General features: G+C 45.0%; 1 protein-coding gene across 3 annotated transcripts in view; it reads left to right on the forward strand.

The window, feature by feature from the left end:
* The window catches only part of NRK (Nik related kinase), a 111,884-nt gene that overhangs the window by 58,025 nt on the left and 38,713 nt on the right, over nt 1–15,146 (forward strand). For all 3 annotated transcript variants that reach the window (XM_033137427.1, XM_033137425.1, XM_033137428.1), the window contains 6 exons: nt 6,931–7,062; nt 7,824–7,891; nt 8,631–8,746; nt 9,249–9,322; nt 10,636–10,760; nt 13,433–13,526. In XM_033137427.1, coding sequence (XP_032993318.1) covers nt 6,931–7,062; nt 7,824–7,891; nt 8,631–8,746; nt 9,249–9,322; nt 10,636–10,760; nt 13,433–13,526 — 609 coding nt within the window. The remainder of the gene's footprint in view (nt 1–6,930; nt 7,063–7,823; nt 7,892–8,630; nt 8,747–9,248; nt 9,323–10,635; nt 10,761–13,432; nt 13,527–15,146) is intronic.

A 15,146-nucleotide genomic window follows, 5' to 3' on the forward strand; every position in this document is an offset into this window, starting at 1 on the left:
ATTTTCACTCAGCCCTAGTTTCGTAACTCATCAAATGGCTGCTTGCTGGATGCTTCATGGGCTGTTCTCAGATGCCACTCATCTAGCCCATCCAGGTCACCAAGGTACTTATTGGCAGCACGAACTTTCAAGCATGCAAGCAGCTCCTTCTGCTGATTTCAGTTGTTCCTTTGGAACGGCTTATGGTTCAGAAAATGCTTTAAGCCTTTTGCTGACTCAGGCTCTGGGGAAATGACAGGCATCTTGATAACAGGCTTGATAACGCCTACCTTCTCATACCTGGGTTAGCTGCTTTTTGAGAACAGCTTGACACTACAAACTAGTCTGGTTAAATAAATACTATCATTAGTTGCAATCATATTGGACAAAAAAAGAGGAAAACAAGTCTTTTTAAGTACCATATTATTAGATGCCATACCTGCTGAAAAAGCTGTTTGCTTGAAAAAGGTAAAATATTTGCCAAGAACTGAGATAAAACAGCTGAACACCTTGCTGGATGAGGAGGCAAGAGCAGAAGTTTGTAGTAACAGATCTCTCTCTCCCCCCTCCTGCCCCACTTAGCATTGCAGCAAGTGCAGGGAAGTAAATACTCACATTTCTACCATCAGCACTCTGCTATGTTTCTTCTGGAACATAGGTGAAGGAACAACTTCAAGGACCTACAGTACCTTCATGGGCACACATGGAAGGTTTTCGTGAAAAAATAGCACAAGGGCATTTGCCCTTGTGCTATTTTTCCAGGGACAGACACCTCCCTAACCTCTTTGCTGGAGGAGAGGCATGGGATGCTTCCAGTCTGTGTCTATTTTCTGGTAAGAATTCAATCACATACCGGCAAATTCAGGGTACCCTGTTCAAGTTCATTTGGAGCATTTGTGCAGTGAGCCCAGTTCTCCCCACCCCAAACCAGAGGTTTGTTTGTTTGTTTGTTTCAATAAGAAAACTGACAGCATATGCACTAGAAAGTGTGGGGCAACTTTTGCTTGACACAAGGTCACATAGCCTCAAAACAAACAAATCAGAATTAATGCCCAGTAAACGGCGTTTCCGTGTGCTGCTCTGGTTCGCCAGAAGCGGCTTAGTCATGCTGGCCACATGACCTGGAAGCTGTACGCCAGCTCCCTCGGCCAGTAACACGAAATGAGCACCGCAACCCCAGAGTCGTCCACAACTGGACCTAACGGTCAGGGGTCCCTTTACTTTTAAATAGCTGGCATTGTCCAGCCACCCAGCAAGCAAAACAGGACGAACTCAGAAGGAGCAGGTAGTTTGGAAGTGGCCAGAAATACTCCCATCATTTCCCCAGGAGGGGGTAAATATCTCGGGGAGGGGGGAGAGAATTTCAAGAGCTATGCAGTCTGAACGAAAATGGGCTTTAGAAGCCCCTCTACCTTCCCAGCAGTGTTCCACTTAAAAGCACAGCGAACGTCCCCAAAGAACTGTGGGGCTACATGCAATTTGTAGTTTTGTCTTCAGTTCCCTATGGACGTCTAGCAGCCACACAGCACATTTTCTCAAAAGTGAATCCCTTTGGAGTCCCAGTAGAACTTCCTCCAAATTAAACGTACATTGCATTGCAACCTCTGAAATCCCTAGTTTGTTTGTTTGTTTGTTTGTTTGTTTGTTTGTTTGTTTGTTTGTTTGTTTCCAAATTGGTTTAGTTGTGTGATTCCTTGCAAGGTTATATTGGGAGGATGGAGACAGACGCTGCATATTGAAAATGGAATGTCTTGAGTGTGCTTAGGACTCAAGCTACTGCTGAATTATTCATACAGGTGTTTTCTTATTAAAAAAAACACACACACACCCCACAGAAGGGCTTTTTATTTTTTTTAAGTAGCATTATCATTCATTTAAACTCTTTTTTTATTCTTGCAAAAATTGCCAGGGTATCTTTAAGAGCTACAGGGGATGGGGGGGCATCTTCAAAATAAATATTTTATTCTTTTGCATTTGAAGGAGTGAGTTTGAAGCACAGCAGTTATCAGTGCATTGTGACCCTGAATCCGTTCTGACTCAGAGGAGGGAAATGTCTGCTAATGAATAAAGAATACCCCTTTTGAGAGCTCCGCTCCTTCTCAGCATGTGATATCTGACAGAATAGCAGAACAAGATGGTATAGCTCTGGGCGTCCTTCTCCATATTTCTGTCAGGGCCACATCAGGATATAGGAACTGTATGAGCCAGGCTCACAGCAGCAGTGGCAGAGGGACACAAAGGCAGCACTAGGTGTCCTGGAGTGAAGCGGAAGGGGGCCTTTAGAGATTCACATCTTGGACTTCCCTGAGTTGTTGGGTTGTGCTGTTTTGAAGGCTGTGGTGTCTGTCAGGGACTTGGGTTTCAGCCCATCACATGAGCATAAGAAAAGCTATGCAGGGTTAGAGCAGTGGCCCATCTAGTCCAGCAGCCTTTTTCTCAGCACTCTCCTGTCCTGCAGTTTCCAACTGGAGGATACCATACCCTCTACCATTCCTCAGACGAAAATAGGGACATGTCTCACTCCCCACCGAGTGACACTCCTCGACCCCCCCATTCCCCCCCCCCGAGCATTTCCTATTAGAAGAAGGGTGAGTACCACCAGTGAACACACCCTCCACCATCCTGAGATGGATCCCAATTTTATTTTATTCTTTGGTGTATTTCCAAAAAAGAAAAACACACACTAATAAATAAATTTTAGAAAAAGCTGGCACATAGCGTGGGATTGGGCTGTGGCGATGGCAGCCTTTTCTCCTCCCCGCCCCCTGATCTCTAGCAATTGCTATGAGTTGTCCTATAAGCTCTTATATTCCAGCTAAAGACATGCTGGCTTTTGACACACACACACACACACACACAGAGAGAGAGAGAGAGAGAGAGAGAGAGAGAGAGAGAGAGAGTGCCTGAAACCCAGCCCTTGTATATCAGCCCACTCAAGAGGGCTGTCTTAGTTGCACATACCATCAGAAAATGCAGCCAGACCATGGCCCTCGTATTACCATTCATTTCTGGAATCCAGGAATGTTGATTGACATCTCTTAAACAGATTCTTTTTTGCTCTTCTCCTTTGAAGTATCTAAATCATGTACATAGCCCAGTCACCCGATGGATGCATGGATTTCAAAGTGGTTCTGTTTCATGCTGAGCCAGAAGTCTGGCATCGCAAGCCCTGCTTGAGGGTGTGTTGTATAAAAGGCTTCTATGTAGTAGGAAGACAAGACTTTTCTTGGTGTTGTTTTGCAATTGCATGCCATATTTTCCCCACCCCACCCCCAACTGTATTTAAGTATAAAGTAGTTTATAAATCAAGGCTGCGGAATAAGCTGTAAGTTGTAAGGCACAGGTAGTGTCAGGATGCTGTCAGCAGCTCCCAGCTAGTTGTGCCCAGGAAAAAAATAAATACAAGGAAAAGTTTCTTACCGTCCTTTTTCATTTCAATCTTTACAGAGAGAGGCTATAGAACCCAGCCTCTTGGATAATGGCGTTGTCCTGAGTGAATCTCCACACCCCATCACTCCCACTTCCTCATTCATCATCATCACCTCCTCTATGGGTGCTCCTAAGTGTCCTCTATCTTTGAGCTCTTTGCTCTCCTACTTTAAGGCTCACTGGGTTCTGGGAGATGGAGGGTCTGAAATGCTTTCTAATGACAATGTGTCAGCTGAGTGTTGTTCCAACTCTCCCATGATTTCCCAGCTCATTCCCTCATCTGCCTCTGAGCTGCAACCTCCCTCAAACCCCTGTTGTAAATCTATACTCTCTTCCTCTTCCTCGTCACTGGAAGGGTCAGGATAGGGAGTACCAACAACAGCCTTATGCTTACCTTGGGAAGTAAGCTACATCCCAGTATCCCTGACTGTGGAGATCACACAATATTCATTACACACACAGAGAGGTGCAATTATGAGAGGAAAAAATATACAAGGAAGCCAAATCACACTCGCTCACATTTCATGAAATCACTTAGAAGGTACCTCCACATTTTGCACCATGACTTTCTTCCTAGGGCGGCTGCCCAGTGGCACCAGGCAAACGTTTTCATGGGTGCTATGACCCATGAAATCTGGCAATTTCAGTTTCTCTTTTCTCCAGTATTAAGTTCAGTTCTCCACATTTTCATATCAGTTTGTGATTAAAAAAGAAAGTCATAAAAATTCATTATCATTTTACCGCAAATTATTCCTAATATGTGTGTTTGTGTACAATTTTGCATAATACACAGTTTGGCAAGGCAATCTCCTCTAATATTCTGCTTTTTTCTGTTATTTTCAGTGCACATTTTTATGTACACTTCATGCATTTTTTTAGAACTGGAGAATTGCGTTGAAAAATTCAGAGAGCTGTGAATTTTGAAACATGGCTGGGTTTTGTTTCTCATATTCCCCCCTACCAAGTGTGAATTAAGTGGATTCACCTTTCATTGTGATCAGAATCTAATTTCCTCCCCATCCCTGGTTATAAGGTGGTTTAAAGTGGCTAATATGAATCTTACTGGCTCCATAAAGCCTCCAGCTGTGGCCCATTTCCTCAGTTTGAGCAATGTATTGCTGCCTGCAAGCTATCCAGGCCTGCTCTAAGTTTACTTTGTCCGTAAACTATCAGAAACAACCTTACAGTATTGCTCTGCAAAATGCTGTATTTGCTCTGTCAAAACTTCATCCTTTACCTATTAATGGTTAAGCATAAGTGAGAGGATTTCAGCGGTTGTCGTATTGTGACAAATTGCACCTGCCCAAATCTCCCCAACTGCACCAATGTACAAAGCAGAGAAAGCCCAATGTGGGAAGGTTTACCCTCTCAAGTCAGCCAGTGCAAAAACACTGGCAGAGAAGGCATGTTCTGGCCAGTGGTGTCAAGTATCCCGTATTGGCCGGGATTCCCCCGTTTTTAAACACGTTTCCCGCTGCTGTCCCAGATGACTAAAAAACCCGTATATCCCCAGGTTGTGTGAGAAAGTGGATGGGGTGCTTTGGGGCAGCGGCCCGACGGGTGCTCCTCGGCCTGGGAAAGCAGGAGGGAGGCAGCGGAGGTGGAGTCCTCCCCCTCGGGGTTTCCCCTCTGCCCAGGCCAGAGGGCCGGGAATGCCCAGGGGGAGGAGAGACAAGCCGGTGGCGCTTCCCTTGGCTGCGAGCGGAGCAGGAGAGCCAGGAGAGCGAGCGAAAAGCCACTGGGGGGAGCGCTCAGTCGGCAGCCTGGCCAAGCTCTCTCTCTCTCTCTCTCCTCCCCGGCTGGCTGCTGCGCCCTCCTCTGCTCACCGGAGGGACTGCTTGCCTGCCTGCCTGCCCTGCTCGGCGGGGCAGAGAGAAAGAGAAGACGGAGGAGGCTGTCCCTTACCCGGCCCCCGGCGGCTGAGCTCTTCCTCCGCAGCGTGAGTCCGCTCCGAAGCAGCGCCGGCAGTTCCCTCAGCTTTTGCCGCAGCTGCACTTGCTGCTACTGGTCTCTGGCGCCGGCAGAGCTCTTGCTGATGAGCAGAGAGTCGGCCCTGTCACACAGGGGCTGCATCTTGACGGAGCCCCCAGCCATGCATGCTACATTCCGGAGGAGGAAACCCCCCCCATCTCTCTCCCTTACCTCCCTCCCTCCCTCGCTCCGGCCGCGTCCCTCTTCCTGCCTCTCAGCAGCCTCACTTACGCCCACTGGTGCGCGCGCATACACACACACCTACCTTTCGCTTGTTATGCAAAGCGCGCCTTGCAAGCGAAGGCCTTCACAGCTGTCAGAGCAGTAGCGGCGTCCCCCGCCTCCCTTCTCGGCTTGGGAAGGGGGCAGGGAGGAAACACGCCTGCCTGGTCCTCAAATTGTGCTGCCCCCGACCGAGGTAGGTCCGGGCAGGAAGTCTTGGTGGCACAGGTGCAGGAAAATGCGGCAGGAGCCAGGCGCGCTTTACCCCGCCACTTTTCAGGTAACCTGAAAAGGGGCGGACACAATGGCTACCGGCGAGGAGAGAGAGGAGCCGGCCATGCGGCTTGACCTGCGGGGGAAAGGCCTTTCTCCCCTTCTCAGTTTCTTCCCACTTCAGAACAGCGGGTGCTGGAGCGAGAAGGCGTTGGGAGGGCACAGCAAAGTATTCTTTGTATTAATATCGTTATCATATTTCTATCATGCCTGGACGACGCGTTCTAGCTGCTCTGCCCACTTTTGCTTCTGGCTCTGCCCACCACTGCCATGTGACTGTCATAGGTGAGGCTGCTGATCCTTTATTTTCAAATCTGAAAGTTGACAGCTATGGTTCTGGCTCTAAGAATTGAACTGCCTCCAGAACACCAACGTGAAGCTCTTTTCTTTCAAATCTCCCCCATCATGTGAAGCTTTTTGACTAAATCAGCCACAGCACAATCATGAACATTGGTTTAGTAAATGCCAGAGCCTTCCAACTATGAGAACACCTACTACTGCTTGAACCCTGCATTCTGGTCCCTGAGGGATTGGCACTCCGGGCCACCATTTTTCTTTTTCTGAAAACCATGTTTTCGTGAGATGGTGGCCATGGTTGTTTTTAAACCCACAATGATTTAAAAAAACACAACCAATCAGGCATTTTACTGTACTGCATTTCAGGGAACCTCCAACACAACCTTCTTGACTAAGGAGGTCTTCCACTCAGATGCTTAGCTAGCAAGGGGCCCTAGACTACACCCTGCTGAGTTTCTTCCAAACTCTGGTGGCTGCCCTGAAAGTAACCCCAACAGGGATGGGGAACCTTTGGTCCTCTGGTTGATGCTGGGCCATCATTCAGTCTACACTGAGTAAAAACTTGTTGTTGTTTAGTCGTGTCTGACACTTCGTGACCCCGTGGACCAGAGCACGCCAGGCACTCCTGTCTTCCACTGCCTCCCACAGTTTGGTCATACTCATGTTGGTAGCTTCAAGAACACGGTCCAACCATCTCGTCCTCTGTCGTCCCCTTCTCCCATGAGAAATGAACTTGCTGTATGTTTTATTTGTTTGAAGAGTGAAAACCTACGGGCCAGTCGAGATATGTATCACAGCAGTTCATTGTCTGATGTGGCTGTCATCCCAGCAAGCCCCAGTCAGGACGATGTCTTCTGGAGTATATGTCAAAGCGAAGAGCAACCTCCAAAGGTATTGGGAAATTCTTTGGATTGTCTATAGATTAATAAGAGTTTAGAAATATAAAACTTATGTTCCCCAAGTAAACCCAGTCCTTTGTCAGCTGTGGCTAACCTGTGACCTTCCAAATGTTGCTAGACTCCAGCTCCCATCAGCCCCAGCCAACATGGCCGATGGTCAGAGATTATGGGAACTGAAGTTTTCATTTGTTGTGACCTTCCCTGGGATTGTATGGTGAAGGGTGGGCAATAAACCAAATTTATCATCTCCGTTGTCACCCAGCAACATCTTGAGGACCACCAGTTGGCCAAAACTGTTCTGTATGAAGAAATAGTAGGATTCTAAAGTTCATGAAGGTGATTTGTTTATTCTATGTAGTTTAATTTTTGTACACTAGCCAAGGCAAGGGACAAGTCTGTTTGTAGGATTACCATAGGCATCAGGCTGGTGGCTATGAGAGCAGGTTGTTGGGACAGATGGTCCTTTGGTTTGACCCAGTTGAGATCTTCTTATGGAACCTTGAATTCTTACTCATTGCCCACTGGAAGTCCCTGTCCCCCCCTTTTTTCCTTTTAAATAAAACCAAATATTGCTCATATATTTTCCATTGGGGTCTTGGGAACTAGGTTTTCTGAATATCAGTAAAATGATTGTGATGAGCTACGTTTTTAATACTCTGTGCCTATACTGACTATAGGCAGGTGGCTATGCATTGTTTTATGCATGTATGTATGTAAGAACAGTGAACAGGCATATTTGCTTTGATCCTTAAGGTTCCTGAAAGGACAACCTCAAAGATTTATACCAGAGATCATCTTGGTCACCAGAGTTACCCATCAAGGTAAGCTCCTTGGTGATTCCGCCTTAAACTTCCTTTGATATATGTCTGTACAAATTCATCGCAGTGTAGCAGGCAGATGCCATCTATGAGCCATCTCCCCCAGATAATCAGGGAACAGTATGGCATAACTGGCAATCTGCTTTGCTTTCTGAGGCCATCCCACCTGATCACTCCCCAATGATCCTTGAAATAAATAAATGCATGGATAAGCCCCCTACATTGCTCCACCCTTGTGCAAAGGTGTTGCTGCTAATCCAATAATGGTAGCTGCCAGTGGGAGTGGGAGAGGTAGAAAACATCAGTGTCCCTAAACCACTTGATGGAGACAGAAAGAGTTGAGAGGATTTCAACAGGGACTGGGTTGAAGAGAGAAGTGGTTTCCCCCCCCCCCCCCGCCAACTCAGATTGCAATCCAAGCTAGAGAAGAATTGAGGGGTCATGAAGCTCATCTAATATTTGAATCAAACATTACATGTCCCCAAGAGGCCTATTTCCATGTCTGGGGAGTGGGGAAGTGTCCCTAATATTGTTGCATATTTTAAACATGAATCCCATTCCAGGAATGCTAAGTTTCCACCTGGATATTATAATAGCTACCCCCCTAAGGATATTGTGAGCATTGGTTGGGCTGTTTTTAGAAGTGGCTTTGAGACCCTGGAACAATGTGCAGTGGGAGTTCTCATCGTCTGTTGCTGCTCCCCCCCCCCACACACACTTTTCTGGTCTTTGTTCTCTACAGCACACAGCAACCATCCCTGGGGGGACCCACAACGAAAACCAACAACAGCTGCTGCAACTCCAGCAGCAGCAGACAAAGGGAGTCGGCATCTCATCAGAACAAGCGATCGACTTCAGGTAATCCACAGGTCACACTTTTCTCTGTCCACACAAGCAATTATTGTGAGGCACTTCCATTCCCAGTGGGACAGGGCATGATAGCAAGGCCATTCTATTCATAATATAATTTTGCTAAGCGCCTCTAGTTTGTTGATACAGGTTTTCTTCTCTGGTTTTTTTTTTTAAATATATAGTTCTATATATAGTTTCAGCAACCTGTTATTTCTTTCTAGTATGGGGTGGTGGTGGAAATGTGTAAGGGAGGACATGATAAAGGTGTATAAAATTATGCTATGGAGAAAGAACTTTTGTGATACCAGGACTTGGGGCCATCCAATGAAAGTGACAGAGTGCATAGTCAAACAACAGACTTGGCTCCCACAAGATGCAGCTGTGGCCACCTGGCCAGCCCTCACTTGCATGCCTTGAGATTGGATCCTCTTATTTACATGTTTGATATGATTGATGAACTAATATATCTCTTTCTCTCATTCTCAAATTTTCTTTTTGGGACACCCAGGGTCATCCAGGCTAAACAGCCACCACCAGTCATACAAGAAACCTGGAAATGCATCTCATCAGTTTCATATTTCAGTAGGTTTTATTTTTACTGTAAGCATATTTTTCAACTATTGCAATTCTTCTTTGGCTCCTTCTGATGATTATGTTTGTTGCCCTTTAAAATAAAACACACCTTTAATTGATTGTATGGGGGGGGGGTTGGTCTTTTTAATAGATCAGTCAATGGGGCAGTGTGTGTGTGTGTGTGTGTGTGTGTGTGTGTGTGTGTGTAACACAGATCAAAAGGAAGCAGCATACTTCATTTGTTTTTTGCCTCTCAGTTGGTGTTTTGAATATTCCGAGATTTAGATCATGAGGCTTCAACTAACATGCAGAGCAAATTAGATTTTATTTTTATTGCTGCAGTGACAAATTATCTTCAAAGAGAGGATTGCAGACAAGGGAACCTTTGATCTATGTGCTTAAAATAAATATCTTGATAAGAATTAGCTACTCTCCCCTTCTAGAGGAAGCCAATCATGTGGATGTGTGCAGCTGCCTTACACCAAGTTAGCTCTGTAGTGCCTATGATTATTTGCACCAGGTTGCCAGAGTTTCCCACACCCTCCTAGAGATGCCAAGGATTGAACCCGGGCACTTGATAATGCAAAGCATGCTCTCTACCATTGTGCCATTTTACTTTAGGGTCACCCTACACATGGAAGCAACAGACCTACTTGTTTAAATATGGATCTTCTCCAATCGCCTATAAAGCAGGGGTTGGGGCAACTAGGTATTGGTGCTATTTGAGCAAAACAGGTGCCAAGCTCTTCATCCATAGCTGACTTCTCTTCAGCCCAGTATTATTCCCCCTGCCTTGGTGGCCTCTAGAATTGTAAGGGAACCTGTCTGGGCAGGGGGACGGGACGGACAACGGTGGTGTGGGGAAGGCAGTGGGGTGATAAGCAGTGGGGACAGTGATGGTTAGGGTAACCTAACCTGTGCATTCATTTTGTTTAAAAAATGGGGAGGCACAAGCTATTTATACATGATTGGCACAAGCTGAGTTTTAAACAAATAGGTTTACCACCATTATGTGCAGCTTGAGCCACTGTTACTTTGCTCAGAATTACACCCCATTTAATCCAGTGGAGTTTTCTGTCCTGGGTTCAAAACTTCCTCCTGAATGGAGTATCTGGTTCCACTGTGGCAGCCTTCCTCGACTTGGTTCTCATGCTGGTGGGAATTGTAGCCCAATTAAGAGGGCATCAGGTTGGGGAAGGTTGCAGTATAATTTTAGAATGATTGCCCTTATTCTAGGACAACCTGAAAGAAAAATTAAACTGGGCTCCTCATATGATGTGAGTTCCAGTGTGGACAGAAGCAATCAGTTCTTCTTTTTCCAGAGTCCACCCTTTTTTGGCAAGGGGAGAGATGGTGGCAACTTGTTCCAGAAATCATCAGAATATTCATCCTCCAGTGATGAGGTGTGCAGCAGTGACGACGATGACAACGATGGCAATCAGATAAGGTTTGCTTTCCTACACTTTCCTCTGTCCATGCATTATAAATTGAAGATTAGTTAGATTTTCCGCACATACCCCATTGTTGTATCAGAGAGCATAATGCAAGCATGAAGCATAAAGAAACATCTCACAGGTGTTTCTATGCATACAGTATGTATAAAAACATAAACACAAACACACTTCCATAATCCAGCAAAAGGTCAGAGACTTCATTAAAAAATACTATTTCGGATTGTGTTTCCAGCAGTACAAATGGGCAGGTATTTTCTTACATCTTGTTGCACCAATGCATTTTTTAAAAATCCATTTTTAATTTTAAAAATTATCAAGTGGCTTGCCTTCCCTCATTCTCACCATGTTGCTTAATTTTACCTTATGAGCAAACCCCGACACCCTTTATATTCAGCCCGGGGGTTACAATATAAGTGCCCATGATTTTTATGGTTATTGGAGATTGCTATTCAAGCAACAGTTAGCAGATGTATACTTAACTCATCCACTGGTGAGACCAGACCCTTTATATAGACAAATAATACATTTAATGCATGAACCAGAAGTTAATTCCCTCTTATAATTTTAATTTCATTTATTATATTCCGCTGGAGAAGGAAAAAATAGATACGAACTGTCTCAGTAATGGTTGGTTGGAGTTTGTCTCATATTGCACTAGGAGAATCGACAAACTTCCATAAAAATTGGGTGCAATTTTCTGCAAAGGAGGGTAGTTAAGATGCACTTGTCGTTCCAGTGTGCCCTATACCAGTCTAAAGGCTGCTTGTTCTTTCAGTTTAGTTCTCCTGATACCTGCAAAAACAAGGTGACATATCATACCAGGAGGGTCCATGTGACTTTTATTCACATACCGTCTGTCAACACTGACACCAACACTCATTCCTAGCACAATTTTCGCATAACTGTTGGTCTCGGTGTGCTGCATCAAAAAATCTGGAAAGCCCTAGGAAGAAACAATCCATATATTTGTGCTTCCCAGTAAAATGCCTGTTCACAACTGAAATGGTGAAAGAATGAATGACACCATCTGTGGTACATGGTACACAAACATTTCCCAGTAACAAACATAGAAGGACCTGTCCTTTTATGACCACGTTCATACATATTGCAGCCAGAGATTTGAGAGCATGTGTGTCATTTGCAGTTGATAACACCACCTGTGTCTTTTGCCATTTAAGTTAAATGCTAGATTCCGCTTCCCCACTATGGGATCTGTTATGTACTGAGTTGAATAGGATCCAAAATGCAGCAGTCTGATTGGTCCTAGAACAAAAGGATTCAGAATGCAGCAGTCTGATTGGTCCTAGAACAATAGGATCCAGAATGCAGCAGTCTGATTGGTCCGCAGGAGCCACCCAATCCAGCTCCAGGTGCTAATACATGCACAGGAAACCTCCAGCCTATGTGCTGGAATAAGCTTGCTAAGAGTCCTGATTTGGCTCACAGTATTGTTTTTCCTCCGGCCACACCCACCTGTCCCACACTTGCTCCACAAATGCAAAGGGAAGCAATTGGGAACCTTAAAGCATGTTCGTGGTTATACTTCGGCAAGCAGAGCTTGCTTACGGTGCCTTTTAAATTTGGCACTGAATTTGGCCTCAGTGGGACTGCTTCCACTCAAGACCTCCTACAGAAAGCTGTGTTTGCAGTCAGTGCTGGGTTTAAATTCATGCTGAGACCAATGCCCCACTTTCAGTGGGAATCTTAGCAGCCCTAGCTTGAATTCAAGCCCACAGCTGTAAAGTTTCTTCCTTTGCATTCCCAACTTAAATGAAAGCTGGGGTTCATGGAATAATTGGGAGGCAGATTTCAGTACATTCCCAATTCTTCCTTCCAAAGTCTTAATAACTTGATGCCCTATGATGCCAGGTGATTGAATAGTCAGTGGTCATATCTTTCTGGATCCAGTTTCCCACCCCTGGACCAAGAGAAACAAAAGACAAGAACATTGTTCCGTTTCCTTTTGAAAGCCACTTTTGGTTGATAGGACTGTATATCTTTGGAGCAAATCCTGTTTAACTGCCATTGGTTGCTGCCCAAATGGCCATGATTATTTGAAAGCAGGCAGAGCCACTCCAAACTCCATGGGACTCAGGAAGCCCTTGATATCTGATTTCACATATCAACCATCCCAAGATCAGAGGCGATTCATATTGCATTTTTTAAACTAGTGGTTGTAGCCAACCTAAGTTAGCCATGTCTTTCAGTATGTCTACTCGGAGAAGTTACAGGTAGGTAGCCGTGTTGGTCTGCCGTAGTCAAAACAAAATAAAAAATAAAAAATTCCTTCCAGTAGCACCTTAGAGACCAACTAAGTTTGTTATTGGTATGAGTTGGTCTCTAAGATGCTACTGGAAGGATTTTTATTTTTTTTTACTCTGAGAAGATATTTGATTATTATTATTTTTTTTAAAAAATCATGAATAGTGGTATACAAATATTTGTATAAATCAATAAAATTTTAAAAGTAAAATGTGAATTTTACTCTTGATGTGCTTGGTGCTGTAGGGAAAGAAAGAAAGAAAGGCATGACACTTGTTCCTGTTGAGTAACTTTATTTTATTTTTGTTTAGAATGCATGTGGATTTTTCCTTTTGAGTTTTCCTTCCTTCCTTTCTTGCCTTCCCTACCCCATCTCTGTTCACTAATTGGCATTTGTTACTAGGCAACCACCCAGCAATGGAGTGATGGGTTTCTCAAGGGCAAGAGTTCCAGATGAGACTGAACCGAACCCTCAGAGTTGTGTAATGGATCAGAAGGTAATTCAACCATCCATTTCAAAGGGGCATTTCTCTGTGCATAGAACTAGAGAGATCAAATTCTGATTGCTAATATTGCAGCCATGCTGGTTGGCATCCATCTGTCTTTGGAGACAATGGAGGGTGCAGTCTAACTGTCAGAAGGTCATAGCGCCTGCACAGTTGCTGTAGACACTGATATGGGAGTGACATGTTTTGTTGCAGCTGGGGCAAATGAAGGCGTCTGGTTGTGCTGCTGCAGATGTGCCATGGCATTTCTTCTCTCTATGCTCCTTGCAGTGGTCATTCCTCCTCTGGTCACTACTAGGGGTGCACAACTTTTGTGTCTCCAAGCACTGTGTTCATCTGTAAGGGAGTCCCACATGGCGGGGTTGATGTTGCCAGCTTTAATGTCACATTTGCAGACATCTTTGTAATGCAGAGTTGGTCTGCCAACGGACCTAGTGCCTGAAGCCAGCACCCCATAGAGCATGCCCTTGGGGATCCTGCCATCTTCTGTGGTAATATTGCTAATATTACCCTTTGCAAGCATCATGCATGGATGGGCTGCTATAGAAACTGGCCCTGGGAAAGTACTAAGGCAGAAATATAGTGGCTGACCCAAGACAAATTAATGACTTCATTTGACCCATTCTCCCATGTAGTTTCTACTGACCCCTAATGTTCCAGGCGAGCTTTGCATCCCACAATAATTTGCAGTTGCTGTCCTCATACTTCCAGTTTTCTGTATGCTAGTCTGTACATTTGGATTCTACCCCTAATTACTCATACTTTGGAATGAATGTGCTAAATGTGCTAGCCATATTTTATCCTTGCGTTTTATGAGAATTAGAGTAATCAGGTTAAGGGAGGGAATTATGAAAGGTTATTAAACCAGATTAAATGTCTATTAGATCAATGCTTCATTTACACTTCTGTGGCACAGCAAAGCATCCTGAATTTAAAATGGAGCTGCTTTAAACCTTGTGTGAGCATGTATAGAAACTAGCCTACTGTACTGTACGTCTGTTGCTCCACTCACTTTTGACCCTGGCCCCTCACACCACTGGCACATGGCCGGCAGAAAGATGCTCAGAAGGAAATGTGTCCCTCAGGCTGAAATATGTTCTCATCCCTGACCTGTGAAAACTGGAGTAATCAGATTGAAAGGGTATTAAAAAATTTAAGAAAGAATCATAGAATTGTAGAGTTGGAAGGGACCACAAGGGTCACCTAGTCCAACTCCCTCAATGCAGAAATCTTTTTGCCCAGCATGGGACTGAAGCCCATGACCCTGTGATTAAGAGTCTCAGAGGCAGATGATGTTCCAATGAAAACAGAGCAGCAGCCAGTTAAGGTGAATCCCTACAAGACAACCCAGGAAAGTATTCAGCCCACAGACCTATATAGATAGGAATTTGCCAGCCAGCAGAATGCTATTGTTGTGTTCCCTGCCCGATTCTGGGTCCCATGGAAAAGAAGGCAAGGCAGGTCAGAAGTTGTAGGACCACAGATAAGTCCAAAGTGAGCAACTTGTTCCAGGAAGTCCCAGTCTGCTGGGAGCAGACTGAGGCCTTTTAGACCAGACTTGCATCCTCCCTTTGTGGTGAAATCCAGAGTCTTAAAGGGCCAACCTGACTC

The sequence above is a fragment of the Lacerta agilis genome, chromosome Z (genome assembly GCF_009819535.1).
Source record: "Lacerta agilis isolate rLacAgi1 chromosome Z, rLacAgi1.pri, whole genome shotgun sequence".
Lineage (NCBI taxonomy): Eukaryota > Metazoa > Chordata > Lepidosauria > Squamata > Lacertidae > Lacerta > Lacerta agilis.